General features: G+C 53.6%; 2 protein-coding genes across 2 annotated transcripts in view; one reads left to right on the plus strand and one right to left on the minus strand.

Annotated features, from left to right (window-relative positions):
• Positions 1-8: 8 nt before the first annotated feature.
• On the plus strand, positions 9-11,634 carry RAPGEFL1 (Rap guanine nucleotide exchange factor (GEF)-like 1). Its single transcript, XM_008582040.1, has 16 exons — positions 9-46; positions 2,788-2,866; positions 3,767-3,902; positions 4,132-4,229; positions 5,271-5,281; positions 5,908-6,075; positions 6,904-7,001; positions 7,112-7,234; positions 7,774-7,851; positions 8,648-8,952; positions 9,012-9,102; positions 9,657-9,707; positions 10,056-10,143; positions 10,370-10,434; positions 10,803-10,857; positions 11,045-11,634. The coding sequence occupies exons 3-16, from the start codon at positions 3,831-3,833 to the stop codon at positions 11,167-11,169; spliced, it is 1,428 nt and encodes a 475-aa protein (XP_008580262.1). The 5' UTR covers positions 9-46; positions 2,788-2,866; positions 3,767-3,830; the 3' UTR covers positions 11,170-11,634.
• Positions 11,635-11,789: 155 nt separating this feature from the next.
• Positions 11,790-12,070, minus strand: part of LOC103598104 (WAS/WASL-interacting protein family member 2-like) — a 42,400-nt gene continuing 42,119 nt past the window's right edge. The window contains exon 6 of the mRNA XM_008582041.1: positions 11,790-11,850. Within this exon, the coding sequence (XP_008580263.1) occupies positions 11,790-11,850 (61 nt within the window). The remainder of the gene's footprint in view (positions 11,851-12,070) is intronic.

Raw genomic sequence — 12,070 nt, forward strand, 5'->3', positions numbered from 1 at the left:
CGGGGGGGGCTGGCCGGAGGGGCCACTAGGGACAGCGTCGCCTCAGGTAAGGAGTCTGGAGCAGGGGCTTGCCCCTGGTCCCTCTCCTTGCCCTTGGAGAGTGGGGGTGGCCCTGTGCTGGAGCCTGGAGGTGGAGCTGGCCGTCCGCTGACGTGGGGTGGGGGCTTAGCCTCATGAGGCGCAGACACTCCGGCAGAAGGGAAGCGGCCGTGCCCACCTTCCTCCCTGTAGCAGCCCCACCCTCGGCTGGAGAAGAATCCGGGCCTCTTTATCTCCTCTAGTCACCCTAAGACATCCTAGCCACAGACTCACATGGGTCGCTGATGTTCATTACCTCGTTCTGTGGCCCCGAATTAGGGCCTAACACACTAAGATGGAAGCTGCCCAGCGCAGCTCGTGCTGTTCTCCAGAGGCACCAAGCCTTGAAAAATGTCACAGGAGTCCCTGGCTCTGTTTAGAAGCCCCAGAGCACAGGGCCGGCCTGCTCAGGGCTAGCCAGACAGGCGCAGGGCCTGCGCTGCCTTTTGGGCTGGGGCGAAGTGATTCGTTGCTCTTAGTAGCTTGATGGGAGGCGAGGGGCGTAGCATTCCACTCGAGGGTAGACTCAGAAGGTGTCTGTGAGGCCAGCAGTGGCTGAGCAGGCATCAGGGCCCTGCAGCATCCAGGGGGTCTGAGCCTCTCCAGCTCCCACCCTTCCGGTGGCAGACTTCTTTAAAAAATAATAACCACACCCTGAGAGGTTTATTCCCTAAATGATGATGCTATTTTGCCACTCCCCACCAGCACCCCTACTAAAGTGCCTTTGAGGAAACAGAGGCCCCAAATTGCTGGTTAGTGGCTGAGGTCGAAGACCTAAGGGTCTTTAGGTCTAACTCTAGCCAGGACCTAAGCTCAAGAGGGTCTGAGGTTTGGGTGCCCTTGTTGAGACCCTAAAGATGGTGGTTTCACACTGTACTGTCAGCCCTCTGCAGGGAGCCCCAACCTTGGAGTGTGAAGTGGGGTGCTACTCTTCTCTCGATTTATCTCAAGACCTGGGTTCTCTCATTTGCTCAGTCTGTGTACTTGCCCTGGGGAGCTGACACCTTTTGGATTTAATTAGAAAAATATCAGACACACAGCTCTCCTAACCATAACTTCCCGCCTACACCACACACCCTGTGTCTCTATGACACATTCCCTAGGGAGGCTGTGCATTGGACCAGAGCCTGCCTTGGAAGAGACAGATGCCAAACCATAGCCCCCATATCAGCATCTCCCCCACTCTGCCCCATGTTCCTTTTCCTTTGCTCTGGCTTAGCTCTCCTGTGGGATCAAGAGTCTAGGAAGGATGTCAGGCATCCCAGTTCCTGGTTCCCATCCATGGAGCTGGTGATCGGTGCTGGGGACTCTCCGACTCACTTTGAGAACACAGCAGGATATCTGGGCAGAGAGGAAAAGGGAAAAACTATCATTCCTCTTCCACAGGGGCCTGGTGCCATAGACTCTGCTCAGCCGCCCCTGTGGTAAGACTCCTGAATTGATTGTCCCCCATATTATCCGGCCTGTTAGGCTGGCTCCCCAGAGTAACTGGTTTGGGAAACCCCAAAGAGTGAATAAGAATCAGCTTAACCTGCCACTCTGATCTTCTCCAGTCTCAACAATGTTCTCAAGCCATCTTGGTTTCCTCCCATGGTGTGTGGGAGGAGAGAATTTACAGAAGGTACTCTAAACCCCAGCCAAAGACTCTCAAACTTCTAAGCAGCCCCATCTGAACACTAGGTTCTGCCCTGACACTTTGCTTGCCACAAGCCTGTGGAAGAAAAAACAAAGACTCAAGAGTCAGGGTTCTTATTCGACCTCCAGGCAAGTCCCTCCCAGCTCTGGACCTCGGTTTCTCATTTGTGAAATGAAATAGTTGAAGTAGATGATCTTGTGTTGATTCTCCTCCTACACCTTTATATCCAGAATGGCTGGCCAGAGCATGGTGAACCAAGGGCCGCAGAAGCCTTGGTTTTGTCCTGGGGCAGTGCCTGGGGACCTGGCCCTAACCTGTCCTGGTGAGGACACCTGGTTCCCTCCCTGTGCCCTGCCTGTCTGCGTGTGCCAGGCGGCCCTGCCCCACCCCAGGGCTGGCTGCAAGTCAGGGCGACCTTGTACCTGGCTGACTGGCTGAGCCAGGCTCAGAAGGGGGTGTGGAGGGGGAAGGGGTGGTGAGAGGAGCCACTCCCCTCCACCTTCCGTCATTAACCCTTCCATCTCTGGGCACCCAGAGGACACAGGGTTTCTATTTAAAGGCTCTAGGATCAAAGAGACAGCAGTTGCTCCCTCTCCTTTTTTAATGGGGCTAGTTCCCACCTGCCTAGTTGGAACTCAAAGCTATTAGGTAGGTAGTGGGAAGGGGAGGAGGGACACACACACACACACACACCCCACTGACACTAACCTCTGTGTCTGGAAGTTCTCTTTGTCTACAGGACCCTTCTCTGGGCTACTTTTTTCAGGCAGATCTCAAGCTTGGTGTGTTATCTGACCAACTTCCCATATACACTGAAGGGAAGTGCACATGGCCATCACATCCCCCCCACCCCCAGCTGCCTTGGCAGCTGCCAACCCCACTCCCGCAGCGGCTGCCCAGAACCTTCACACACGTGTGTACGCATATGTGCAGAGCATGATGGGGCAGGTGGCTGAGGCTCCAGCCTGGCTAAAGAGAACTCACCCGTGGAGGCAAGAGAGGGGGATGCAGGGTTTCTAGACTGGTTCTGGAAGTGCCCTCCTGACATCTGTGGTACCCATTGATCTCTACAGATATCCTGCTGGATGACATCATCCTTACCCATTCTCTCTTCCTCCCAACGGAGAAATTTCTGCAGGAGCTACACCAGTAATATCCTTTTGTGGAGTTTGTAAAAGGGGAGATCAGGAGGGAGCCACTCCTTCTACCCCACATGTAATGACAGAACCTAAGCACTCCCCTAGAAAACACACCTTTTAGTCCCAGCTTTTCTACTCACCAGCTGTGTGACCTTGGGCAGGTGATCCAACCTCCTGGGGCCTCAGTTTCCTCTTCTATTAAAAAAAAAAAAAAGATAAATAGCACCTGCTCTGCCTACCTCCAGGGCTGTTGTGAAGATCAATCCGATAGCAGATGTGGGAGTGCTTTGGAGACGGCAGAGCCCTGTCCAAATGTAAGGTGTTATTATTCTATTAAGGGTGCCTCTCTCCCCACTGAATTGCTCTAAACATCTGGTTGCCCAGTGAGTTATTACAGGGTCTGATGTAAACAGCAGGCCATGGCTGTGCTTCAGTAGGGTCTGCTAGAGACAAGCCACTGGGCTATTCATAGGGTCTCGTGTAACCATAGGGCCCCTCGCTGAGTTATTTTAGGACCTAATTGTAAATGTCAGGCCACTGAGAAGAATGTCACAGGCTCTCTTAGAAACATCAGGCCTTACAATGAAGTATGGTCAGGCTTGTGGTATCAGCCCCACCATGAGCTCCTGGCTCTGGGCTAGCCAGAGATCGGATGGGTGGCAGGGTATCCTCAAGTGACAACCTAACAGGCAGGAGCTGGATGTGGCCAAGCGGGTGCCATCCCTACCTATCTGAGCAAAAATCTGGGCTGGGACATGAAGGGGTCTTGGCTCTAGGACCCCTGAACTTCTCTTCCCCCTGGCCTCAAATCTAGAGAGTATTGGGGGTGATTTAGCCTCCCATTGCTTCCCAAATGCCTTCCCAGTTCCCTCAGATCTGCCTGCCTGGGGATTTTTCTTAACTTACGGGTCAGCTTTGTTCGGGCAGAGGCCTTGGAGGGCCCCGAGGGGCTGGGCCGGAAGCAGGCCTGTCTGGCCATGCTCCTCCATTTCTTGGACACCTACCAGGGGCTGCTGCAGGAGGAAGAGGGCGCCGGCCAGATCATCAAGGTGGGCCTGGGGGAAGAGAAGGTGGGTGAGCAGGCTATTGGCTGAAGGGGGGCCCCTTGAAGGAGCCATACTCCTCCCGCTGGGTACCTGGAAGGAAAAGATGCTAGTGGGCCTTAGCTCGTATGGTTCTTCTATGCTTGAAAGCATGGAGACCCTGCCCTAGCCCTTGCAGAGAGTGATCCTTGGAATGAGACCCCTACCCTCACTTTCTCTGTCCTCCTCTCCCCAGGATCTGTACCTGCTAATTATGAAGGATGAGTCCCTTTACCAGGACCTTCGAGAGGACACACTGAGGCTGCACCAGCTTGTGGAGACGGTGGAGCTAAAGTGAGGGGGAAGGGGCTGGGAGAAGGGAAAGGAAAGAGGTCCCCGAGTTCCTTTATTACAGGGGCTGCCTCTGGCCTTCTGGCTCCAATGAGGTTTTATCTCAGCCCCTTTCTTTTACTAGAGGGTAGCACAAAGCACTGTCTCCGGTCATCTTCTTGTCCATTCTCCCATCCGTCTGTCTGTCAGTCTGGTGGTGTGCTGGTAAATATTTAACAGCCAGCACTTCAGGAGAAAGAGCCCTGATTTGTAGTGTTTGCTGATTCCCACAGTGTAAATTCTCTCACCATGGCTGATTTCAAGCTGCCGACCTGATGTCAGCAAATATAGAGTTGGGAAGAGATGTGCAGTAGCAGGCCGCCATATGGCATTTCCACCGTACAAATACAATAGATGTAGATAACCTCAAGAGCACACACAATAAAAACGTAGTAAAGCCATTAGGAAACTACACTTTTTGTAATAATTTATTTGTAAGTTCATAAAACATGTATATTTACATATATACTTAATTATATGTTTTTTTTTTTTTTTTTTCCTTTTTTGTCTTTTTTCGTGACCGGCAACGGATCGCAACGCTCAGTGTCGCGCCCGTACCGGACCGGGACCGGCAATGGGATCGCAACCCTCGGTGTTGTGCCCGCACCTCGCTCAGCCAGTGAGCGGGAACCGGTCTGTATGTGGGATCCAAACCCTCGGCGGGAGCGCCACCGCGCTCTCAAGCGGCACACTGTAGCAGTGCACCTATCCGTAATACACAAGCGACTAAAAAAAAAATTAAGGAAAGTACAACACGTGAGTTTTATCATCATTTACCATACATCTACTTTGTGCTAGACCCTGAGGAGATGCAGAAGTATAAGATTCCTTGTCTCACAAGCCACGACTAATGCTCAATCTACTATCTAGTGAACTAGTAAGCATATAATACAGATAGTCAGTTATACTCAGCCTAATATTTATTCAGGGTCCAAAAAAAAAAATCTATCTCAGCCACTAACAATGCCTCTCTGATGGCAAACCAGATTGAGTCTAACCTAGTAGGTACACTCTTGGTTGGTGGTTTTTTGTGACATTCATATCCTAAGATCATTTATACCTAAGAATAGGTATAAACAAATAACAAAATAACTATTTTCATGTTGAGAAAGAACTTGATACCTTGGTTCTGTTTTACTTTTAACATCTGATCTTTTTTTAGATACTTTATATGATCCTGCTTTGTTGTTGTTACCTATGGGTTAGAGAATAAACTGGATAGAAAAATAGAAAAAGATTTCTTTATTTGTTTTTTGTTTTTTTCTAAAATATGACCAGCAAGGGGATCTTAACCCTTGACTTGGTGTTAACAGCACCACACTCTCCTGAGTGAGCCACGGGCCGGCCCATTTATATGTATTTTTTTTTTTTTGGACCGGTAAGGGGATCGCAACCCTCAGCATGGTGTGGTCTGCACCATGCTCAGCCAGTGAGCGCACCGGCCATCCCTATATAGGGATCCGAACCCACGGCCTCGGCGCTCCCAGCGCCGCACTCTCCCAAGTGAGCCACAGGGCCGGCCCTTATATGTATTCTAACAGCTGTGTTTAAAAACCAGTTGGCAGGCCGGCTCATGGCTCACTCGGGAGAGTGCGGTGCTGATAACACCAAGGCCCCGGGTTCGGATCCCATATCTGTCCAGTCTTCTGCCGGGTCTACATGCCTGATCACTCTTATGTGACCATACGCAGCCGCCTCTCAGCATCTGTGCAGGACATCCTGGGCTCTGTGACGGAGAAACTGCAGTACTCAGAGGAGCCTGCAGGGCGTGAGGATTCCCTCATCCTTGTAGCTGTGGCCTCCTCAGGAGGTGAGGGTCAGGAAGAGCTAGGCTGGAGAGCTGGAAAAGGAGAACTCACTAGCTCGGTGCCCTGGGGCAGGGATAAGGACTGAATTTTAGGTCCTTGCTACTCAAAGTGTGGTCCTGGGACCAGCCTCATGTGCATCACCTGGGAGCTTGTTAAAAATGCAGCATCTCACACCCCATCCCAGACCTGCTGGATTAGAATCCGCATTTGAACAAGACCCCCAGGGGACTCCTATGCACCTGGAAGTTTGGGAAGCACTGGTCCAGGACCACACTTTTTTCTAATCAGGTGCTTCCTTGCGCTCACCTGGCGATTGTGTTCTGGTCCCTTATCTCCCTGAGCATCTAAGGATGCTACATTTTTCAGGCTAAAGATACAGAGTGGGCCTCCAATCCCCGTGGGAAGGCAGAAAGCCAGCAATGTAGCCACATCCTTATTTTCCTCTAGGCGGGAAAAATTTCCTGCCTTTTCAGTGTCACAGGGATGATAGAGTGAGTGCAGAGCTGTGAAAGAACATTGGGGGTAAACAGAGACTATAAATACAAAATAAATCATTTGACAAATTTCAGATAAATATGGCATCGGTCTGGATGGTTAGTTCACTTGGTTAGGATATGGTGCTGATAACACCAAGGTCAAAGGTTTGGATCCCTGTACTGGCCAGCTGCCAAAATAAATAATAAATAATTAAACTGGTGATAATATGAGTCCCATTCGTCTAGAATGTGCCGGCGTGGGTCAGGATTTTCTGGATGGGATGGCAACAGTGGCCGGGGTGAGTGAGGGTGCAGGTGGCTGGGGCTGAGGCTGAGCTGCTCGTTCTCCTGCAGAGAAGGTCCTGCTGCAGCCGACTGAGGACTGTGTTTTCACCACGCTGGGCATCAACAGCCACCTGTTTGCCTGTACCCGGGACAGTTATGAGGCCCTGGTAAGGACTCCTTCACAAGGCCTCGGCTGGAAGTGGGGACTGAGGGCACTGGGAGCAGGACCTCATGCTGCCACCAGGAGTCCAGCCCCTATGCCCCTGCCTGCCACCAGGTGCCCCTCCCTGAGGAGATCCAGGTCTCTCCTGGAGACACAGAGATCCACCGAGTGGAGCCCGAGGACGTTGCCAACCACCTTACTGCCTTCCACTGGGAGCTGTTCCAATGTGTGCACGAGGTAGGGACGGAGGCTGGGGCTGGGCTGGGTGCCAGGAGGGAGAAATGTGCTGATGGGAGACAGCGTTTGTAGCAGCAGTCCTGGTTAGAAGGCTCACCTGCCCTTAGCATGCCCTTAGGCAATGCACAGCCATAACCTCTCTGAGCCTGTGTCCCCTCATCTGAAAAACTGGCAAAGAGAGAGACCCCATAGCAGAGTGGTTTCAGAGTCCAAGTGCTATTTATACAGAATCTGACCCAAGGTTGGTATTTTTTAAATATTCACTATTAAAGAAATAAAATAAGGCAGCTACAATAATGTCTGCCAGAAGGTGACCTGAGGATAAGTCAGCCTTTAGCAAGTGCCTGGCCCCTTGGTAGTGCTCAGTAGATGGTGGAATATTAATGTTGGCTGTTTGCTTCCCCCCCATCTCTGTTTTTCTATTTTCCACACCTTCCTCCCCCGTCCTCCGGCCTTTCCCTCCTTGTCGCCTTGCGCTGCCACCTTTCCGCCCACACCCCGGCGCCCTGGCCGACCGCCCCTCCGCCACCCGGGTGCAGCTGGAGTTCGTGGACTACGTGTTCCACGGGGAGCGCGGCCGCCGGGAGACGGCCANAAAGCATCCTCGCTGCCCACTGGCAAAGTTAAACATCCTCGCACAGCATTCAACGCCCTTCCCTTTCTGCCTTCTGCTAATCCTCCCGTCTCATCTCCCATATCCCCCTGCATCCATGACACCCCCCATACACCCCACCGTTCTCTCAACTCCTGCGCTTTCCCAGGTTCCTGCTCTTGCTTATACTGTCCTACCCAGAAAGCCCTCCTGCCTCCCTCTTCTCTCCCTGTTGTCCTTTAAAGCCCGGGTCAAATGCCACCTTCTCAATGAAAACTCCCCAGATCCTCCTTTTAGGAATAGCTTTCTCTCTACCCCATGCCAACATAGCTCTCCTTTCATTACGTTGCCAGCATCTCCTGCCTCGTGTTAGCAGTAGCTGTGTGCACATCTGTCTCCCTCCCAGACTGAAGTTCTTGTCGGCAAAATTCAGCAAACATCTGATGATCAGCTACCTATCACGTGCCAAGCAATGTGCTAGGCCCTGGAGGATGAAAAAAAAAAATTTGTTAAGAACCAATCCCAGTCCTCATAAACTCTCAGTCTCATAGAAGAGATAAGAAATAAACACAAACAAATATCATCCCAATGTTCTATGGCAGCTGAGGCAAGAAAATGACTTTTCCTGGTAGGTGGGGTGGGTCAGAGAAGAATTCATGGAAGAGGTAGCCTTTGATTTGGGTCAGATGGACAGTTGTCCCATGCTGGTCATTGTCCTTTCTTCTGACCTTAACCATCTTCTGAAACTGGTGCCAATACATCCTTGACCCAATTCTGATATCCCTGCTTGATGCTGCCTGCCTGGTGCTCCACATGCCCAGAAAGGCTTGCTGATGCCCGGCCGTGTTCATGCCAGGATTCCCGAGGAGAACCAGCCGCCCAGCAAGCAGGTGAAGCCACTCTTCCGCCACTTCCGCCGGATAGACTCCTGTCTGCAGACCCGAGTGGCCTTCCGGGGCTCCGATGAGAGTGAGTGTGGGCACGAGGAGGACCAAGGATTCCTGAGTAGCTCAGGGGAACACATGGGGTCTTGGGGTTTGGGCACCTTCAGTGGAGTCCCCCTGTGTAGTAGAACCAGCTCCTCTCAAGCATCTTCTTCAGAGGCCAGCCTCGGTGGGGAGCACAGGTACTCTAGAGGGGNCGCCACCAGGCTGCCGCCCCTGACCCCGCCTCCCGCCCCCGCAGCTGCAAGCAGAACCAGGACCTGCTGTCCCTCTACGCCGTGGTCATGGGGCTGGACAACGCCGCCGTCAGCCGCCTGCGGCTCACCTGGGAGGTGAGGGGACCTCCCTCCGCGTCGTCTCCCTCCAGGGCCGGCCCAGCCATCCCACCTCGGGGGTCTGGGCGTCCTCCCGGGGGTGCTGCTAGTACACAGGGCGTCCTCGTGCCAGCAGGAGGGAGGCGCCCTCTTCCGGCAGATACGGTCCCAGGGCACACAGCTTGCCTAACGGACCCTGTATTTGTGCGAATTAGTAAAACCCCGAACTCTGAGCCGCCGTGGGGGGAGGCAGCCGCAGGCCAGGTCGCAGGTTTGGCTGTGGGAGTCGGGCCGAGTTGCAGCCAGAACGCCGCGGGGGCACCTTCGTGCGTGGCGCATGCATAAGCACAAGGCTCGCTTTCCCCAGGATATTTAATTCTTCTGAGCTGTTTCAAACTCCCTGCCTGCCCTAGCCAAGGGCTGACTCGACTTCCCCACCCACCTGCTTCCCAGCCCCTCTGCAAGACACGCAGGCCCTTTCCCCTCTAACACCGGGGATTAATCAGAAGCTCCCCTGAAACCCAAGGAGCTCCACTCTGATAGTCCTTCTCCTTCCTTCAAACTCTCTGCAGAAGCTGCCAGGGAAATTCAAGAACTTGTTCCGCAAATTTGAGAACCTGACGGTGAGTGGGTTTGGCTCTTTCATCCCTTGGCCTTACACCCCAGAGACCTTCTGTTCCCATAAACCCTCTCTCTCAAGCTTCCCTTTCAAAGTTTTCAGTGTCTGGGACCCACCACCTTCTCCCCATGCTGGGAGGGGAAGGGCGGAAGGACTGCTACCCTGCTTTCCCTGAAAGAGATGGGAGAGCAGTCCAGGCCCTCCCCGCCACACCCCAGCCAGACATCATACGCACCCCACCCCTATCTGATCTAGGTGTATCTAGGGCAGGGGGGTGAGGGAAGGAGTAGGGGACATCTTTGGGGTGCACTGGGCCTATCTGTCCTTTGATCCCTCTTCTGCGGAATGCTAGGACCCCTGCAGGAACCACAAAAGCTACCGGGAAGTCATCTCCAAAATGAAGCCCCCTGTGATTCCCTTCGTGCCTCTGATCCTCAAAGGTGAGAGAATTGCTCCCATGTTGTGGCTCTTCTAGCCACATTCTCCTTCTCCCAAGCCCCAGTTCTGATTCTCAATCCCCTCGCAACTCCGCTCTGAGTGCCCACCTGGAGAGGAGCCCCCAGACTGAGTGGGTTCTGGGGGAGGGGAAGGGTCCTTGGGTGCAGTGGCCCTTAGGACCCCCTCTCTTATCCGTTCCTCACATCTGATTCTTTCCCCATCCCCTAGACCTGACATTCCTGCACGAGGGGAGTAAGACCCTTGTAGATGGTTTGGTGAACATTGAGAAGCTGGTGAGTGGCACTGCCAACCCCCAGGCCCATGAGGGGGGCTCACATCCTCCCCCTCTCCTGTCACCTCCCTGAAATAGCCACCTTCCTCCATGGTGCCCAGCTTGCCTAACAGACTTGACCGTCTCCCTGGTGGCATCACTGTGGCAATTCACCCATGGGTGGCAAAGTGGGCAGGCAGCTCAGGGGCAACTCTCTCTCCCCTCACCTGGCACCTGTTACACCCCTTCCTTTTGGTCCTTCAGAGACCCTCCAGAATTGGGGACTGGTGGGAGTAAAACCAACAGAGTTGGAGAATGGAGGAGGGGGAGCGTATGAGGGGGAGCATCTTTCTGTGCCCTTTTCTGGGCTCATTCCTTGTCATCTCCCAGCATTCAGTGGCTGAAAAAGTGAGGACAATCCGCAAATACCGGAGCCGGCCCCTTTGTGAGTACCCAGGGTTCTGAGAGCATTACAGGTAGAGCTCCCTGCTCAAATGTAATGTTTCCTTATGCTTATCAGTTCCCTCCTGCCCAACACCTGTCCCCATCCTCACCCTCGTGTTCTGCCCGGTGTGTGTGTAGAGCGAGAAGGGAGGCTGGGAACCGACTGCCTCTCTCTCCTTACACCCCAGGCCTGGACATGGAGGCGTCCCCTCATCACCTGCAGACCAAGGCCTATGTGCGTCAGTTCCAGGTCATTGACAACCAGAACCTCCTCTTTGAGCTCTCTTATAAGCTGGAGGCGAATAGTCAGTGAGAACAGAGGTTCTGGGCAGCGCCCACCAGGGGCCTTGGGCACCTGGCACTCAAGCACTTTGCACCATGTCCTAACCCACATCTGACATCTTTCCCCTGGAGCAACTTACTGGCCCTCAGGAAAGAGTTGTGTGGACTTACCCTGGGACTGATAAGCCTGTTCATCCTGCTGAAGTCCTCTACCCCTTGCTTCTTCAAGCCAAAATCACACTTTGCTGGTTCCTGCCCTTGCCGGGAAAGGGGGCAGAGAGCTCCCTCCTCTCTCCGCTCCCATTGAGGTCTGCTCTGCAGGTGGAGTTTGCAACCTCCTCTTCCCAAGCAGGAAGGAAAAGCTGCCACCCTTCATTTCGCAGAGCAGGATTGTGGGAGGGATTGCCACCCTTCTCCTCCACCTGTCTAGCCTCTACCTGGTCAGGATGGGACTCCCGGATGTACCCCCTGGAATATTATTTTGCCCTGTGTCTGAGCGCGTGTGCATTGTGTGTCCCCTTTGAGGGAGGTGGAGTGCATCAGGTCAATGAGGGAGGGTGTTGTGTGTGCTGTGGGGTGGTGTTCCTTCTGTTTGGTGCTACCCTTGTCTACTCTGCCCTGGGACGGTGCAGGGTGCTTTCCCCACCCCCATCACTCCCTGCTCAGTTCCTCATGCTGCCTTGCGTGCCCAGGCTTGCGGGCCAAGCTGCTCCTGAGGGCAGGGAGCAGCTGCAGGTGGGAGCGGTTACCATCAGCCCTTGTGAGTCCCCACTCAGGCCTCACAAACGTCCCTGTGTGGGCTCCAATGAGAGGGTAAAAGATGCTCAGGGAAACACAGGCCTAAGCTGCCTATAGGACCCTCCTGCCTTGCAGTGGGATGGGGTGCGGCTGTATCAGAAGTTAGGGGTCAGGCCGGCCCGTGGCTCACTCGG

Source organism: Galeopterus variegatus, unplaced genomic scaffold (genome assembly GCF_000696425.1).
Source record: "Galeopterus variegatus unplaced genomic scaffold, G_variegatus-3.0.2 Scaffold2504, whole genome shotgun sequence".
NCBI lineage: Eukaryota > Metazoa > Chordata > Mammalia > Dermoptera > Cynocephalidae > Galeopterus > Galeopterus variegatus.